A 17,779-nucleotide genomic window follows, 5' to 3' on the forward strand; every position below is an offset into this window, starting at 1 on the left:
GGATGCCAACTGTGAAGTTTGGTGGAGAAGGGATAATGGTATGGGGCTGTTTTTCAGAGTTTGGGCTAGGCCCCTTTTCTCCAGTGAAGGGCAATCTTAATGCTTCAGCATACCAAGTCATTTTGGACAATGCTGTGCTTCCAACTTTGTGGCAACAGTTTAGGGAAGGCCCTTTTCTATTTCAACATGACTGTGTCCCAGTGCACAAAGCCAGCTCTACAAAGACATGGTTCGATGAGTTCGATGTGAAAGAACTTGACTGGCCCACTCAGAGCCCTGACCTCAACCCCATCGAACACCTTTGGAATGAAATGGAACGGAGATTGCAAGCCACGCCTTCTCGTTCAATATCAGTGCCTGACCCCATATATGCTTTACAGAATGAATGTGTCTTCAAAATCTTGTGGAAAGCCTTCCAAGAAGAGTAAAACTGTTGTCGCTGCAAAAGAGGGAACAACTCCATATTAAAGTATATGTATTTGAATACAATGTCATTACAGCCCCTGTTGGTGTAATGGTCAAGGGTCCCAATACTTTTGTCCATATAGTGTGTGTGTAGAAATGCTATATGTGTGTGTGTGTACAAATATATATATATATATATATATATATATATATATATATATATATATATATATATATATATGTGTGTATATATATATATATATATATATATATATATATGTATATATATATATATATATATATATATATATATATATTTGTGGCAGGAGCCCGCTACTGCAGAAGCAAACGCGTACAACTTCTTCCATTTTAGGTAGCTTTATTGTCAGGATGATAAATGTTTTGACACCGTATACTTTCACAGCAATTATGGAGACCCTAAACGCTTGCTATACATAGACCGGCTCTCTCTCAAGACCAGCCAGCTACCCCAGCTTTGGTCTCACTGAACAAATAACACAATCAAGCTTTTATACATGTTGCTCCTCCCCCAGCCTTAGCTTGATGGGCAGGTGACACACCCACCTTCTCTTTAAAAGAAAACACCCATCACTGGCTCTGTTTGCACAAACAGACACACCCTGTCTGTTTGCTGAGAGGAAATCATGTAAGTTAACAAACTTTAAACTACACATGCGTTTTTACCTGGTTTAATCTCAACCTAGGTGCATAACTGTGCCAATGTTTTATTCTGTTTGTATACTTTCTCTGCCTCTTGTCAGAAAAATGCCTCCCTTTGTTACAATATATATATATATATATATATATATATATATATATATATAATATAATTTATTTACCAGGATAGAGGCAAGTGGGGCAAATCATTCCATAAGAAGACCTGTGCATATTAACTCTTCCTGTACATTCTAGTAATGTTTCATATACAAAGCTTGTTTGGACAAACACATTGTTACAGAGGTGACTATGTCCAAAAGGCTAGTGTTCTAGACTTTTGTGCTTTACTTTTCCATTTCTGTCATATGTGTTTTTAGAAAATAAATGTATATTTTGTAAATTAACTACATTTAACACTTGACTCGTATATATAAGAATATTGTTAACACCACTAATGAACATCTTCTAATGTTATTATTGGAATCATTGTTACCATTAAAGTTAATATTGATGTAATACATGTTCGGATAGCTGAAACTTAACTAGCGCCTTCATGACTAAATCATATTTTACATTTTGCGATGCATTGATTCAAATAGGTATAACTTTATATTTTGGTCTATGCAAGTGAATTTTATATTATCTTTTTAGGATCGGTCGCCTTCCCTTTTTAGCACATTGGGATAAATATTGCTTTTTATGGTAATAACTAGGGAAAAATAAGCTTAAATATGATTCTCTTCATAGTTAAGCATAGAGAAAATAAAAAGAAAGGCAACCTCATTCACCCTAAAATGTAATCCACTAATTATCTTGGCTATAGGGATCATAAATGTATACTTTATACGTTTGTAATGCTTATAGGGCCCACAATCTAAGGTGTATATTCACTTAAAAAATTTCCGTCGGTTCACTTATTCTTAATCTTAATCCATCTCTAATTATTTAAATTAGTTAACAACTCCAATCTTCTACTATACCTCTATAAACAAACTTCCTCAAAACCTCAACTCTTATCTTTCATGACTCTTCTTATATTTTACTTTCATATTATTATCTAAATCAAATACTTTCATAATAGTAGTTTGTGATTCCTCTGTTAGATATTCTATGTATAATCCCAATTTATTATAAAAAACATCCATTTCTCTTTCTATATCTAATAATGTTGCCCTCCTATCAAAATAAAGCACTTCTAACAACTCTGATTTCAACTCCTTAAGTAATGGAGAAGAGGCCGAGATCCAGTTTCTCAGTATAATTTTCTTTTGCTATTGTAACTATTATTGTCAATATCGGTTTAATATCCCTTACAGGTAAATACACTAGGCACTCCTGAAAATCTGCAAATAATAAAGCCTTGTAATTTTTACAGATGAAATGTGAAAACTGTCATTTATGAACATCATAACCTTATCCCAAAATGTAACTATCTTTCTACAAAACCAAACATTATGGGGGGTATTCAATTGTTCGGCTTGACGGCCGAAATACTCGCGCTCTAAAACTATTACCGTTAATACGGTAATTACTCGCTGAATTTCAGCTCGCAGCTTCCTGAGCTACGAGCTGGAATTCAGCGAGTAAATTACCGTATGAACGGTTTTTAAGCGCGATTTTACCGTATTAACTGGAATAGTTTTAGAGCGCGAGTTTTTCGGCCGTCAAGCCGAACAATTGAATACCCCCCTTTGTATCAACATTGCATCACCATGTCTACATTTAGGGCAACATCCAGTTTCAGTAGATATCATGTATTCCCTCTGATGTTGAGAGATATATGTTCAATTAATCATTTTAGAATTTGTTTCTTGTAAATTAGCTGAAGAAAGTGTTTTAATTTTTCGCTCCATGTGGTCCAAAAGAGATCCCATTTCTCTCAACTCGGGTAAATCTCTTTGCCATGTCCTTATGATTTTAGACCATATTAATTTTGGATCCTTTGTTACCAATTTTCTATAATTACATCGAGTCTTATATTTATTTGTCGTTAAATATTGTATCAAACTTTCGAATTCATCTAACGATTGTTCAGAACCACATTTCATAACTCTCATTACATAATGTCTGGCTTGTAAATACATATAAAATTGGGAATTCAACAGATTTTTCTTTTCTCTAAGCTGTTCAAACGTATATAAAATACCTCCAGGGTCGAAAATATCTTTAATGGCTGCAATTCCTTTTTTTTTCCATGTAAGAAAAATAACATTATCTAAACTTGGGCTAAAATCAGGATTACCCCAAAACATTATATAGTTACTATACACAGTATCACAATGGTATAAGTTTGTTATTACCTCCCAGGCTTTATAAGTATGTTTTAATAATATGTTCTGTTGTAAGGTAGGTAATGTCTTTGCTAGATATAGTAAGGCAGCTCATGAATATGGAACGAATATTTCCTCTTCAAGTTCTTTATCTGTATAAAGTTCCAGATCTAAAAGCCAATCTAGAACATATCTAAACATAATTGACCTAGAAAAAGTCAATATATCTGGAAATTCAATACCTCCATGTTTTCTATCTAGAATAAGTTTGGCCCTAGCAATTCTTGGCTTCTTAGATTGCCAAAGAAATTCCAAAAATAATTTCATATAAATCCGAGCATCTTTTTAAGTAATGCTAACTGGTAACATTTGAAGAACATATGCTAATTTAGGACTGCAGGGCTTTTTAGTTGCGCAAATGTATCTTTAAACCTAGAGTATCTGACAACAGTGTGGGTACTATTGCCAAAAGTCCTGTAAACCTTGAAGTATGTTAACTAACTGCAGGATGTTTACTGAGATTTTCTCTAATAAACATCACAATACACACATAATCCTTGCTGATAAAAAAATAATACATAAAGTAACACGTAAAGTCAATCTCTATACAATCATATTCAGTAGGTTTTGGAAAATTTGTAATGCAGTTGAATTGTTTTATACAAACCCTAGTAAAAGTTAAAACGGAGATCTGTAGTGCATGGCTTAAAGAAGCATTCACCTTTAGGATCAATCCTACAGGGTCACCCTTTGTGTGTTTAGTCCAACAAATGCAATGACAGTGATCACCAGCAAAGGATATTATACTGGAGACAAGACTTATTTTCCATTATACTGGCTATGTAAATCACAGGTGAAGGAGCTTTTTAACTTTCTAAAGCTTTTTGACTCTCCAGAGTTTGGAAGACCCTGAAATTTTGACAATTGTCTGAAAGTTTTCTGCTATCTGTTTTTGGGGGGTTTCTTTGGATCTGATGATTTCATAGCACAACTATAAGGGCCTGCAGTAGGTGCCACAACTCAAGAATCACCTGACTGTCGGATGAATGTCATAGCAGTTCATGCTTGGGGACTTTTCACCTTTGTGCTCTGGGAGTTCCCAGAGGGAGGTGAAATATGAGTCCGGAGGTGGACGTGGTGCCACAAATTACATCATTGTTATCTCACTCCTGCAATGCAATGTCACAATTGCGTCATGAAGCGAATAGCATCATGGAGGCCCCATCCTGCCCACTTCACTAGGAACTGTGCAGAATGCGGGAGAAAGGCTTTCTCTCTCGGAGAGGAGGGAGACCTACCTGGAATTCTAGAGTCTCCTGGAAATTCTGGAAGAGTTGGCATATATGGGCTAATTGATGATCCCACATGCTTTGAATCTATCCCTGCTGGCCTTGCTGCCATGAATGATCATACCACATACATTTGTGGCGCTATCCATTGTGACAAATCCTGCTCCTATTTTCTTGCCCTGTCTATCACATGAGGGCCAGCCATCATTTGCTACCACAGGATTTAAGTGCACAATGTGCAGTAAACCATAGCAATCTGACATAGCTTTTATCTGTCTAATGCAAGTTTATAGAATTAAAGCAAATTATTTGGTGTACAGCTGCGAATGTTAATAAATGAGACTTATGGGCCCAGAATTTGTAGGTGCTGGCTTTAGTGGCCTGTTTTGAAGATGCAATTCTAAGGACCAAAGGATTTGCCAAGACACTTATCCAGAGTACTTGCTCAGTTTACTAAAAGTAAACTGTAGAATAAATAGGAATTGGAGTTTGTTTGTTTTTTTGTTTTTTTCTCTAATATTTTTATATATTTAATCTATCCATGTTTTGTGTAGGTACTGGAAAAACCTCTACCCTAATAAAGTATGCAGAGGGGAGACCAGGTATTCGCATTTTGTATGCAACATTCAACAAATCTATTGCAGATCACGCTAGGAACCTTTTCCCCAAGAATGTGACTTGCAAAACTTTCCATTCATTGGCTTATCGGAAGACAGGAATGCTGTAAGTTTGATTTACATTAGCAATGTAGCTGCTATCAAGATAAAGTAAAACATAATCTTTGTACATTTTATATTGATGAATAAAACTTGCATTTTCTGTTCCTCTCAAATAATATGTTCATTCAAAATTGCACTCTTTGCCATGGGACGCAGTAATTTGAAATCTAGAACCCTTATTTTTCAAGAATTTTGACTCATCTTACATTTGGACAAATTGTGTTAGTAGCAATGGATTCCTGCAATGATTTACTGAATTTAGCATGTAAATCGAACTTTATATAGATTTGGAAATTTCACATCTTGAAGAAACAAGTCAGTCACTTCGGATACCTCCTAACTACTAGTCTGACAAATTGTAAGTTTCTTTCGTAGTAAAATGAGGTTGGTTCGGAATCTGGTCCTGAAATTCAGCTGTCAGGGACCAATGGTAGTCATATTTCCGATGGTAGAAATGCCAACAGACATGAAAATGCTGATATGTATAAAATCCCGACACGGATAAAACACCGACATTGTGATTGCCTACAGTGGAATTGCCAACAGTCACAATACCGGCATTAAATAAAGGAAAGGGGAAAAAGCGTACCGCACCCCAGGGCTCTTCACACACACCTGGGAAGTGGGTGTGGGTAATTAAGGGTCAAATAAAACCCTAATGCTGCCAGCCTAGTGCTGGTCCTAGGAAAATTAGGGGGACAAACAGCGTGGGGTCCCCGCTATTTTATTCCAACTAGCCCTTGGCTTAGCCTCTCTAGGGCTGTTTGGAGGAAACGCGAAATTCCCCAAGTGCCACCATGCCCAAATTGTTCATAGCAGCCTGAGCTTGCCGGGACCTGTAGTTCACCAATGTAAAATAGTGTTTCATTAATTTATTTTTTCAACACTTTCATTACCTCACAGAAGAGCACTGTTGCTGTCAGGGGGCTGCATTTTTTGTGGACCCTAACTCCCTAGGGAATCCAGTCCCGTGCTGACTATCCTGGGGCTGATTGGCATCATGGCATGTGGGTTCCCACGCTATAGTGCCACCAACCCTGGCTGGCTAAGCCTAGGGATGGTTGGATGAGAATCAGGGGGACCCCACGCTGTTTGTCCCCCCTATTTTCCTCTGACCAGTACAAGGCTGGCAGCACACAGTCAATATGGGGGGAGGGGGTATTTTTCCCCTTTATTTATTTTTATCACCATTTACTGCCGGTGGGTCTGGCGACCTTATAGCCGCCAGAGCCGATCGCATTGCTAGATTGATGTCGGCATTGTGACTGTTGTCATTTTCACTGTCAGCGATCAAAATGTCTGTATTTTCTGAATGTCGGGATTTTATACATGTCAGCGTTTTCATGGCTGTATTATTTCTGTTGGTATCTCTACTGTTGGGAATTTGTACCCAACACATCAAGGACAACCTTTGACTTCAGCACAATACCTAGGAAACATTTGTTCTGAGCACCATATCGCTAAATACAAAGTATGTGTAACTCAAATACAGAAGTAAAACTTCCACATAGGGGTTTTCAGAGAAAATGTCAAGTCTGACCACAAGTGCAAGTGATCCAGCAATGGAGAAGTGTTGCTGGAACCTGGGGAAAGCTTGTTGGTAGGTAAAGTGATGTTGAAAATGGTTAACTTTTTAAAAACTAAAATGTACACATTTGTTTCTGTGCACCAAGCTGTGTAAAGTAAACTTGAAATAATTATTCTCGGGAGAATCGGGATTATAGTCTGAGAAAAATATGTTTATGTTGCACTTATTGTGTAAAATATAACAAATCAACTGAATATGTAAACATTGTTTGTTTTAGGTATCAACAAAGGAAGAAGTTGAACCCTTCCAAACTCACTCCATATTCTGTTAACTTTGTTCTTCCTGAAGGGCAGGCTGGCTATATCCGAGCAAAGCTTGTCGTTAAGACACTAGAGACTTTTTTCTCTTCTGCTGATGCCACAATTGAGAGAGACCATGTTCCTATATGGTGCAAAAATTACCATGGAGAAAAGGTGTTGGTGACTTCAGAGGAACAGCAGGTATCTATTTATTAATCAAAGCGATCACTGGACCTAACAGGCTGATGTACTAAGGATGTGATTTCCCCCATCTTGTGCAGATCTGTGATACGGATTTTAAATAAATCACTTTGGTGAAAATAAAACATGTATACATGTGCTAAACACACACTGCATTTACAAATACGTAAATGCAATTATGATGGATAATGGAGTGGAATAATTGGCAATTTGAATTGATTTATTGTACAATAATGCACTATGCAACTTTATTATTTTCTTTTTTATAGAATGTTATACATGGTTATCTTTAATATCAAAAATGAAATGACTCATTTAGAATTTATCTTCTTGGTATAGTCTTTAAATCAGTGTTCACATCCAGCAATCCAATGAGATTAAAGCAAAGCTTGTGTAGGAGCACCCAGCAGGAAACAAACCACTGATGTGGCAAACAGACTTATGCTTTTAGTAAATCAGCCTAAAGATAATTGGCAAATACAGTCATCATATTCCTTTTGGTTTATTTAGTTTGCAGTGAGAGAAGCAGATAACATTTGGGAGGAAATGAAAAGACTTGAAGAAACGCGTGAGCCTGCTTACAGAATGACGCATGATGGTGAGAATTACCCAAATCTCTTACACATATGTTATTTATGGAAAACTAAAACAAGGCCTTTTAAATAGGGGGGATTCGACATACAAAATCAACAGTATGTAATATTGTATATGTAAATGTTCATCAAGTGCAATGGAACAGAGCTGAAAATAAATGGCCGGCCCATACAAGGGCCATTCCAGCCGCTGTGCCCTACCACCAAGCGGCTAGCGATCTTTGTGACATATAGCCATATCTACTTTCCATCCCAATCAGCATCTGATCGTCATCCTTGTTCCCACATTCCCAGAGATTGGGAGGCACTTAGGTCTGAAGTAGCCCAATTGGCCATGAAAAACACAGCATTTTTAGGCTGTAATGTGTTTTCACACAAGAAGTCCAGCGTAGAAAGAAACTAGCCATTAAACCACTGTTACCTTATGTAATATTACTTATGACAAGGCCCAGAAATATATATATATATATATATATATATATATATATATATATATTCTAACTGCTCCTACTACAACTATGTTGCCATGTACTAACTACTCATTAGACTTTGTTGCCAATTAGTATTTCTATCAATCTAGTACATATAAACTTGGTCTGGTAATCTAACATATCTTGTAAACATTTATCCTCTACATTTGTTGCACAGTATTAAATAATTTGGGTTGCCTCATTAGTGGCAGAATGGGAACACTTATTAAGGGAGTGGAAGCCACACCTGTAATATTAAATGAAAAGTAAAGTTCCCTCTCTAGCATGTATGTAATATACAACTGCCTTAACATGAAACCACATAGGATGCGCCCCCTTTCAATATTAAATCTTTCCCCACATTTTAAATTCCCCTCTCTCCTAAACTCCACATGGTTTAGCAAAGGTGCACAATTGCATCTTCTATCTGGTTTCACTCCTAATGCTAAATTGGGCAAATTATAAACACAGTGTGGTATATTCTCTTCTCAAGCCTTTTTTTTCGTTAGTATTCACATGCGTATATGTGTATGTACTGTACGTATATGTGTGTGTGTGTATAATAAATATATATACATATATATAATATGCGCATGTGTGTGTATATGTTTTTTGTGTAGTGTAGTAATGAGTAAATTACCATAATCATTATGTTAAATATGATAATAATAATCATGACTTTTCTCTTTAACAGGATATCTGAAGCTTTGGCAGCTCCAAAAACCAATTCTCTCTTTTTATGATGCCATATTTGTAGATGAAGCTCAAGACTGTACTCCTTGTGAGTGTAACACCATATTCGTTGCTTATAAAGAAACTATCGTGTGAGACAGTATTATCAAATGATTAAATTGTCAGACTTTTCCAACAGTTAGGTTGCTTGCAAGTGCATTAAGAACATAAGTTTCAATAAACACTGCTACATTTTGAAGGCTTTGTGCTGATCTGGGTGTGCTATGTAGCTTTGCTCTATTCCTTGCAATTTCTATACAGTGCTCAATGTGTTTAGTGCAAGATCTGCCCTCGATATGTTAAGTTTTCCAACCTAATATCTGAATCGTGTGACATTACTCCATATAGTGGGGAAGTTGTAGCCATCTTCACACTAAGTGAACTGATACTGACTCCTGTCTATAAGATAAAAATCAGCAGTTTCATGTTAAATATTTTACAGCATGTCCAGTAAAATGAAGAGTAATAACTTCTTGTTATTGATATTAATTTGGTTGTAGCTATTATGCAGGTTGTACTTTCCCAGAAGTGTGGGAAGATTTTTGTTGGGGATCCTCACCAGCAGATTTACACTTTCCGTGGGGCTGTGAATGCTCTTTGTGAGGTGCCGCACACTCACATCTTCTATCTTACTGAGGTAAGTGCATTTCTGTCAATATATTTGTGGCCAAAATAAACCAGTGTCTATAGAGTTTGTGAACTCTCTGTTCTGTTTTCTGTATTCCTGCATTACTTGTTACTTTTTTCTAAATAAAGATGACTAATTATTAATAATTAATAATTTAGTTAAACACTCATGCCAAAAAAACTCAAAGCTCATTTTCATGTTCTCCCTAAAATAAATGGTTTATTAAGAGAGTTATTTCACTTAGGCGCATCAATGGGAAGACAATCAGATGTAATTATTTGTGAGGACTGAAGAAAGTATTGCTAGTATTCATAAGGTTAGAAAGGGTTTGTAAACTGTTGTAAGAGACTTTGACAACCAGCAGTGATTGCTCCAAATAAACAAAGTTCAACTCTTCCCAGTTGTGTACATCCAACAAAAATCCCACCATGAGCAATGGTTACAATACTCTGGTATATCACAAATAACAACAGAGTACCAGTTTATGGTAATGCCATTCAATAATTATAAAAAAGAATTTTGATTAACTAAAATCATTATGCTGTCTACATAATTTATAGGAATAACTGTACAAACTGCCCTACAAATGGTCACTCTAAACAGTGAGCTTGATAAATACCTAACTCTGAGTTAGTTACTTTCTCCTCGGCCAACTTATCTCTCTTCAATGCTGACATAACGCAGGAAGGGAGCCTTAAAAGCTATTAAAAAATGAAAAACTTCCCCTGACGCCTAATTATTCCAAGAAAAAAATACTTCATATGTTGCCTCCACACTTCACCAAACATTTTAATAATTTTCTTGAGGAGGCAGCATTTGACTTAGCTACTACGCTAGCCAATACAGTGGTGATTCCAAAACCAGGGCAAGACCCAATAAGCAAGACTCTCTAAGCAAATTACAGGCCAATATTGCTACTAAATGTTAACCTTAAAATGTATGCCACAATACTTGAAAAGCCTATGACAACTGTCTTGGCAAATGTATTGACCCCCCTCCCGTTCATAATCACCATTGGTATGAAACAAAGTCCTTTCACCATTAATATTTACACTAATCATAGAGCCCCTAGCATCTAAAATCCGCTCAATTTGGCTATATCTGATATAAAAGTGGGAACTCTGAGCATAAACTAGCCTTGTACATAGATGACATTCCAGTTACAGTTACTAATTCGAAAGCCTTCCTCCCTAATCTTTAAAGCTGCAAGTATTCAGCATATAAAAGAAACCCCCAAAAGCTGAGATTTGTATTTTTACATATCTGAGGAGATAAAAGATATGCTGGAACAGAGCTTTCCTTTTAAATGGAATCCACCAAAAAATAAATTTCTCTTTCCTACCACTGGGGGACACTGCAAAACATTGGGGTATAGTAGTGGTTGTGGGAGTTCAGGCACTAATAGCTTCTATGATTTTTACTCCCCTCTACTATGCCCCTCCTCTCCTGAAGATACTTCAGGGTTTTTTTAGTGCCTTAGGAGTTAGGCCATTTTGGTATAGGCTCCTGCCAATACTCAGTTTAGAAATAGATTTCACGTTTTTATTTTTTAACAGAGGTGTCTCGCGGGGATCGATCCTAAGACCCAGAGAGGGTGAACAGTCCTGGGCTTCCTTCACCCTGATCCCCGCGCAAGGTAAGAAGCGGCTGATACCTTGGTCTTCCTTGCACCTGTCTTGCACACCCGCGACCTGGGCAATGTAAATCTCAGCGTGTGTGCAATAGATACCGACAGCCATATTTAAGTATGCGCTGATCGGTAGTACAGTGAGGAGCAGACATTTTTTTTAAGGGGCAGATCAGGAGGAGGACCTTCCTTTCCTGCATTTCTCAAGATCCTGCACAGCGGAGTCGCCATTTTAAGCACATATTGTGCAGCTGCATGTCGCTTCTCTCCTCTAATTTGCCTCTCCAGTGATTGGTATCGTTAAACTGTGTTTAATTTGTCTATAAAAGCATTTTAAGTATTCACTGCACATTGTTCTGCTTAGCAGAAGAGGATAAAGTTAGTTTTGGGGCAGGTTTGTACCCTGGTATATAGATCTGGCTACAAATCTTGTTCTGCTGTTTTGACACTATCTGTTTTAAATTTAGTTTGCTGACTAGTCTTCTCAGTTCATACTGTTATACTGTTCAGTTATGTCTAACAAAGGGACCTCTGATAAAGGATCCTCTGGAGTGTCTGTGATGTATTTTGCTTGTGCCAAATGTAAAACAAAGCTTCCTATGGGACAGCATGACAAGAGTTCCCTTTGCACTGCGTGTGAGGCTGGAGCACAGGAGCATCCCGTCCCGGCACAACCAACAGCAGCCATGGAAGAGCTGACTTGCATTAAGTCCTTTGCCTCAGCCATGGAGAAGTTTACTAATGTGATGTTACAGGTCGCAGAGGTACGTCCTCTGTGCCCGCTTGTTCCCTCAGTCGTCAGGCACTTCTGAAGGCGGTGTCGAAGCTCCAGGGGTCGGAAGTTATTGTTCCCGTTCCAGCGCAGGAAAGAGGTCAGGGTTTCTACTCCAATCTCTTCCTGGTGCCAAAGCCGGACGGAACTTTTCGCCCTATACTGAACCTCAAGTCCCTAAACAAGCAGGTGATAGCCCAGAGGTTCAAGATGGAGTCCCTTCGGACGGTCATTGCAAGTATGGAAGAGGGAGAGTTCCTGGCTTCCATCGACATAAAGGATGCTTATCTGCATGTCCCCATATGGGAGCGTCATCACCGTCTTCTGCGGTTTGTGGTGGGGCCTGCCCATTTTCAGTTCAGGGCCCTCCCTTTCGGCCTGGCTTCCTCTCCGAGTTTTCACCAAAATCATGGCCACTATGGCGAGTGTTCTGAGACAAAAGGGAGTCACGATAGTCCCTTATCTAGATGACCTACTTTTAAAAGCAACGTCTGCAGAAATTTTAGCTCGCCATGTACAGACCACAATGGAGTTTTTGAAAGCCCATGGGTGGATCCTGAATGTACCGAAATCCTTCCTCATTCCAGCTCAGCACATGCGCTTCCTGGGGTTAGTGTTCGACACTGTTGCACAAAGAGTTTTCCTGCCTCAGGACAAAATCAGCGCCCTCCAGCGCAGAACCAGAACACTGTTTATTCGTCCTCATGTTTCCATGCTCAGCTGCATGAGACTGCTGGGGACCATGGTTTCTGTATACGAGGCGGTACCCTTTTCCCAGTTCCATTCCCGCTCTCTCCAACTAGAGATCCTTCGGAAGTGGTCGGGGTCGCAGGAATATCTAGACAGGCAGATCATCCGCCTGTCAAGGCCAACTCGGCTTTCGTTAACGTGGTGGTTGTCCACGAGGAATCTGAACAAAGGTCAGACCCTCCAATCGGGCCTCTGGACCTTAGTTACCACAGACGCAAGTCTTTCAGGCTGGGGAGGAGTGACGGGATCCATAAGGTTTCAGGGACTCTGGTCTCCCCAGGAGGCTGCTCTTCCGATCAATGTCCTGGAACTGAGGGCGTTCACAGGACCTTGACAAAGGCGCAGGGGTTCCTGAAAGGGAAGCCTCTTCAAATTCAGTCTGTAAATTCCACGGCCGCAGCATACTTAAATCATCAAGGGGGGACTCGCAGCACGGGAGCCATGCAAGAGGCGGTCAAGATCATGATCTGGGTGGAACATTATGTTCCCCAGATTTCGGCTGTATATATCCAAGGAGTAGACAACTGGGAAGCCGATTTCCTCAGCAGGCAGAAGGTTCACCCGGGAGAGTGGTCTCTGTGCAAGATGGTCTTTGCCCTCCTAGTTCAACGCTGGGGTATGCCGGAAATAGACCTCATGGCCTCCAGGCTAAATCATCAGGTTCCCCTGTACTGCGCCAAGTCCTGGGACCCTCTAGCACACACATCCGACGCCATGGCCATTCCATGGCACTTCAGTCTGGTGTATCTGTTTCCACCTTTTCCGATGCTATCGCGGGTTCTGAAGAAACTGAAAAGAGAACGAGTTCCCGCGATCATAGTAGCCCCTCAGTGGCCTCGCAGGGCTTTTTTCTCGGACATTCTAGGAATGTCAACAGGACAGCCATTTCATCTGCCCATGCGCCCAGACCTTCTCGTTCAGGGCCCCCTTCTTTACCCAATTTAGATCTTCTGGCTTTGATGGCGTGGCTATTGAATCCTTAGTTCTCAAGGCTAAGGGTTTTTCCTCACGGGTTATTGCCAACATGATCAAGGCGAGGAAGTCATCTTCTTCGGCTATTTATCACAGAGTTTGGAAATCCTATATTCTCTGGTGTGAGTCTAAGGGGTTCCATACTTCCAGGTTTAGCCTCTCCAGACTGTTGGCCTTCTTGCAGGAGGGGCTGGATAAGGGGCTCAGACTGGGATCCCTTAAGGTACAGGTATCAGCGCTCTCAATTTATTTTCAGCGAAAACTGGCTCCTCTGAGGGAGGTCCAGGTTTTTTTGCAGGGGGTTCTTCATATTCAGCCCCCATTCTCTCATCCAGTAGAGCCCTGGGAATTAAATTTGGTGCTGAGAGCACTTTGTCTTCCGCCATTCGAACCTCTTCAGACGGCAGAATTGAACCATGTTACGTGGAAGACGGTTTTTCTCTTGGCTATTTCTTTGGCTAGAAGGGTGTCGGAGCTGGCAGCGCTCTGCTGTAGCTCTCCCTGTCTAGTGTTTCACGAGGATAGAGCGGTGCTACGTACAAAGCCCTCTTTTATCCCAAAAGTAGTTTCAAGGTTCCATCTCAACCAGGAGATTGTAGTTCTGGCATTCCGGCCTTCCGGCCTGTTTCGTCTTCCTCTTCTACTTCGGTTGACTCTTTTGATTACGACTTGCAGTTGTTGGATGTTGTTCGGGCTCTCTGGTGCTACGTTGACCGCACAGCCTCAGTTCGCAAGACTAAAGATCTGTTTGTCTTATACAATGTAAAGAAGCGTGGCTGGCCAGCGTCAAAATAGGCTATTGCTCAGTGGATCACCGCCACCATTAGCCTGGCTTATGTCCGAGCATCTCGGCCAGTTCCTCATGCGCTTAGGGCTTACTCTACCAGGGCAGTTGGTGCGTCTTGGGCGGCGCATCATGGTGCTTAAGCTGAACAGCTATGCAAAGCGGGCACTTGGTCATCTGTTCATACTTTTGTCAAATTTTACAGATTGCAGGCGAGTTTTGGCAGGAAGGTATTACGCGCAGCCGCTCCAGAGCATTCCCTCCCATAGGGGCAGCTTTGGAATGTCCCCAATGTATCGCAGTGTCCCCCAGTGGCAGTAAAGAGAAAAAAGGATTTTTACTCACCGTAAAATCAATTTCTCTTACTCCACTGGGGGACACTGCGCACCCTCCCTTGCTCTGTAGACAATCTGATTGTGAATGTTTATGCCTCTATTCTTTGCTCTTTAGGGCGGCTCCTTATAGTACACTTGGTTAGTCAAAACTGAGGTATCTTCAGGAGGGGAGGGGCATAGTAGAGGAGGGGAGTAAAAATCATAGAAGTTATTAGTGCCTGAACTCCCACACCCACTACTATACCCCAATGTATCGCAGTGTCCCCCAGTGGAGTAAGAGAAATTGATTTTACGGTGAGTAAAAATCCTCTTTTCTTGGAGTGTACATTACCAAGCAATACCATCGCTCTTCCAACCCAACTTCCCAAAACTACTCTCACAGATTAAAACCGACCTCGACACTTGGGTCCATCAATTTATATGCTGTATAGGCCGCATTAATGCAGTTATAATGAATGTCCTACCAAGATTCCTGTACTTGTTTTAAACTCTCCCGATTCGTATACCCCACTTATGCATTACAATTGAATCAATAAAATGTTTTTCAATTCATATGGGCTAAGAATTGCTCTAGGGTTAGATGGTGTATACTACAATACCAGCTCAGGGAGGGGGCTTGGGCATCCTGAACTTCAAGTACTATTGCCTGACATCGCAACTCGGTCGAAGTAGGAAGTAGCTTCAAGGTGTCCAAGATCTGCACTTGGTTGAAGCAGATAGCTAAAAGCTAGCATTTCTTTCACCCATCTTCTGGCTCCCTTGACATCTGTGCCCTGAGGCGGTTTCCCTCCAATCCTTTTGTTTCTTCATTTAAAATGATGTAGGATGGAGCTAGAAGCTCATTGTGTTATCACCATCTCCTTGTCCAATTATTCCACTTTTTGAGAGTCCAGAGTTTAAACCAAGCCAAGTCCATAGATTCTGGGACTCCTGGGAGGAATTAGAAATATTAATGATTTCACTGATGGATACATGTTTCCTACGTTCTCCGTGGTTCAGTCACATTGTAACATACCCAATAAGAATTTATTTTGCCAGTTCTTGCAAATTAGGCATTACCATAGCATAATTAAAGGCTACCTAACTTGCAGACCATTTACAACCTTCAAGTCTTTTAGTCTGAGACAAGCCCCAGCAAAGGTTCTAATTTCTGCACTATATGTCATACTCAAATCAACTGGGACTGTATCAGGAATCCCCATAAACCGGAGGAGCGGATTTAGAGGAGACTCTGGATAGTAGTGAGTGGGCAGACATCAGGGAAAACACAGTGAGTAGTTCCATATGTGTTAAGAAATCACACACAAGCTGATGGTTTGGGGCTGGATTCCAGCCTCAGACCCGTACGGCTGGCAATCTTTTACTGTATGGTGCTTTATGATGGTAAAATAAAAGTATTCACATACAATTAAAAACCCTAATACAAGTAATCACCTTAATACAATTAAGGACCCGTTAAATGTAAAAAAAATAAATAGCTTTTTTGTGTTATGTGAGTGATCTAAGCAATCTTGACATTGTGTTTGGAGGCATTGGACCACTTTCTTTCCACATTTCAACTCCCTTGTCTCTAGGAATGAATATAAGGCTTTATGTTGCACGGTTCCCAAGCTGAGTCAGGGTACTTGCATGGAGGAATGATTGTAAATCGGTGGTAAGGTGTGTAACTGATGTCTGGGTCTTTAATATTCTTTTTTGTAAACCCAAAAAATTCCACAAAAGTGGACAATAAAAATATTTTTAAAACTATTCATAGTATTTAAATTATAGATACCCTGCTCCTTTCTTCTGTGTATTTGACTAATCCCTTCAAAGAGCTGTGCAACTGCATATTAGATAATTTATTTGTACACTGCCATTTACAGTTGAGTTAGAACAAGCGTCCTGTCAACTCTAAATCTGACTGCACATTTTAAATCCACCTCCCTTGCAGCAGAACTTTGTTTTGCCAAGGTGCAAAATGTCACGTTCTAGCTGGATTTGTGACCTGGGGGTATGGTTACTAAACTGCGGGATTGAAAAAGTGGAGATGTTTCCTATAGCAACCAATCAGATTCTAGCGGTCATTTTGTAGAATGTACTAAATAAATGATAATTAGAATCTGATTGGTTGCTATAGGCAACATCTCCACTCTTTCAAACCCGCAGTTTAGAACAAATACCCCCTGGTGTCTTTCTGGATAACACATATCTGCCTAATTTGCAGACAAATTGTTTAATCTGACACATGCATTTTTCTTGTCCTCTGTTTTAGAGCTTTCGATTTGGTGCTGAAATTGCTTATATTGGCGCTACAATACTTGATGCTTGTAAGAAAGTACGACACAAAGTTTTAGTTGGAGGTAACCAGGAAGGTGAGAACTATGACATGTTACAGTTACTGCTTTTCAAAGAACATTATCCCAAGGATTCCTGGTTCCAAACCATGTGTGATTATCAGTTCACAGGCTCCAGTTTGTCAAATCATTACACGAAACAAAGTTTTTTTGTGTCATTACAGGTGAACTGTTTTTCCCACATGTTTCCTGTAATAGAACTCTGTTTGGCATTTTCTTCAAAATGCAAAAATAGTTTTTGAAAATATGCCTTATAAAAGCCAAATATCTGAAAACTAGTTTTGTATATGGTAATGCAGATATGTATTTGGCTTACCTTACTAATAAGTTGCTATTTTGGTTGTTACTATAATCTCTTTTTCTTTAGATTGTTTCATATTAAGCAGCTTAA

General features: G+C 39.7%; 1 protein-coding gene across 1 annotated transcript in view; it reads left to right on the top strand.

Moving 5' to 3' along the window:
* The window catches only part of FBH1 (F-box DNA helicase 1), a 95,014-nt gene that overhangs the window by 35,944 nt on the left and 41,291 nt on the right, over positions 1 to 17,779 (top strand). Inside the window, exons 9-14 of the mRNA XM_075208577.1 lie at positions 5,197 to 5,365; positions 7,167 to 7,389; positions 7,900 to 7,987; positions 9,147 to 9,233; positions 9,685 to 9,821; positions 17,307 to 17,406. Coding sequence (XP_075064678.1) covers positions 5,197 to 5,365; positions 7,167 to 7,389; positions 7,900 to 7,987; positions 9,147 to 9,233; positions 9,685 to 9,821; positions 17,307 to 17,406 — 804 coding nt within the window. The remainder of the gene's footprint in view (positions 1 to 5,196; positions 5,366 to 7,166; positions 7,390 to 7,899; positions 7,988 to 9,146; positions 9,234 to 9,684; positions 9,822 to 17,306; positions 17,407 to 17,779) is intronic.

This window comes from Mixophyes fleayi, chromosome 4 (genome assembly GCF_038048845.1).
Source record: "Mixophyes fleayi isolate aMixFle1 chromosome 4, aMixFle1.hap1, whole genome shotgun sequence".
Lineage (NCBI taxonomy): Eukaryota > Metazoa > Chordata > Amphibia > Anura > Limnodynastidae > Mixophyes > Mixophyes fleayi.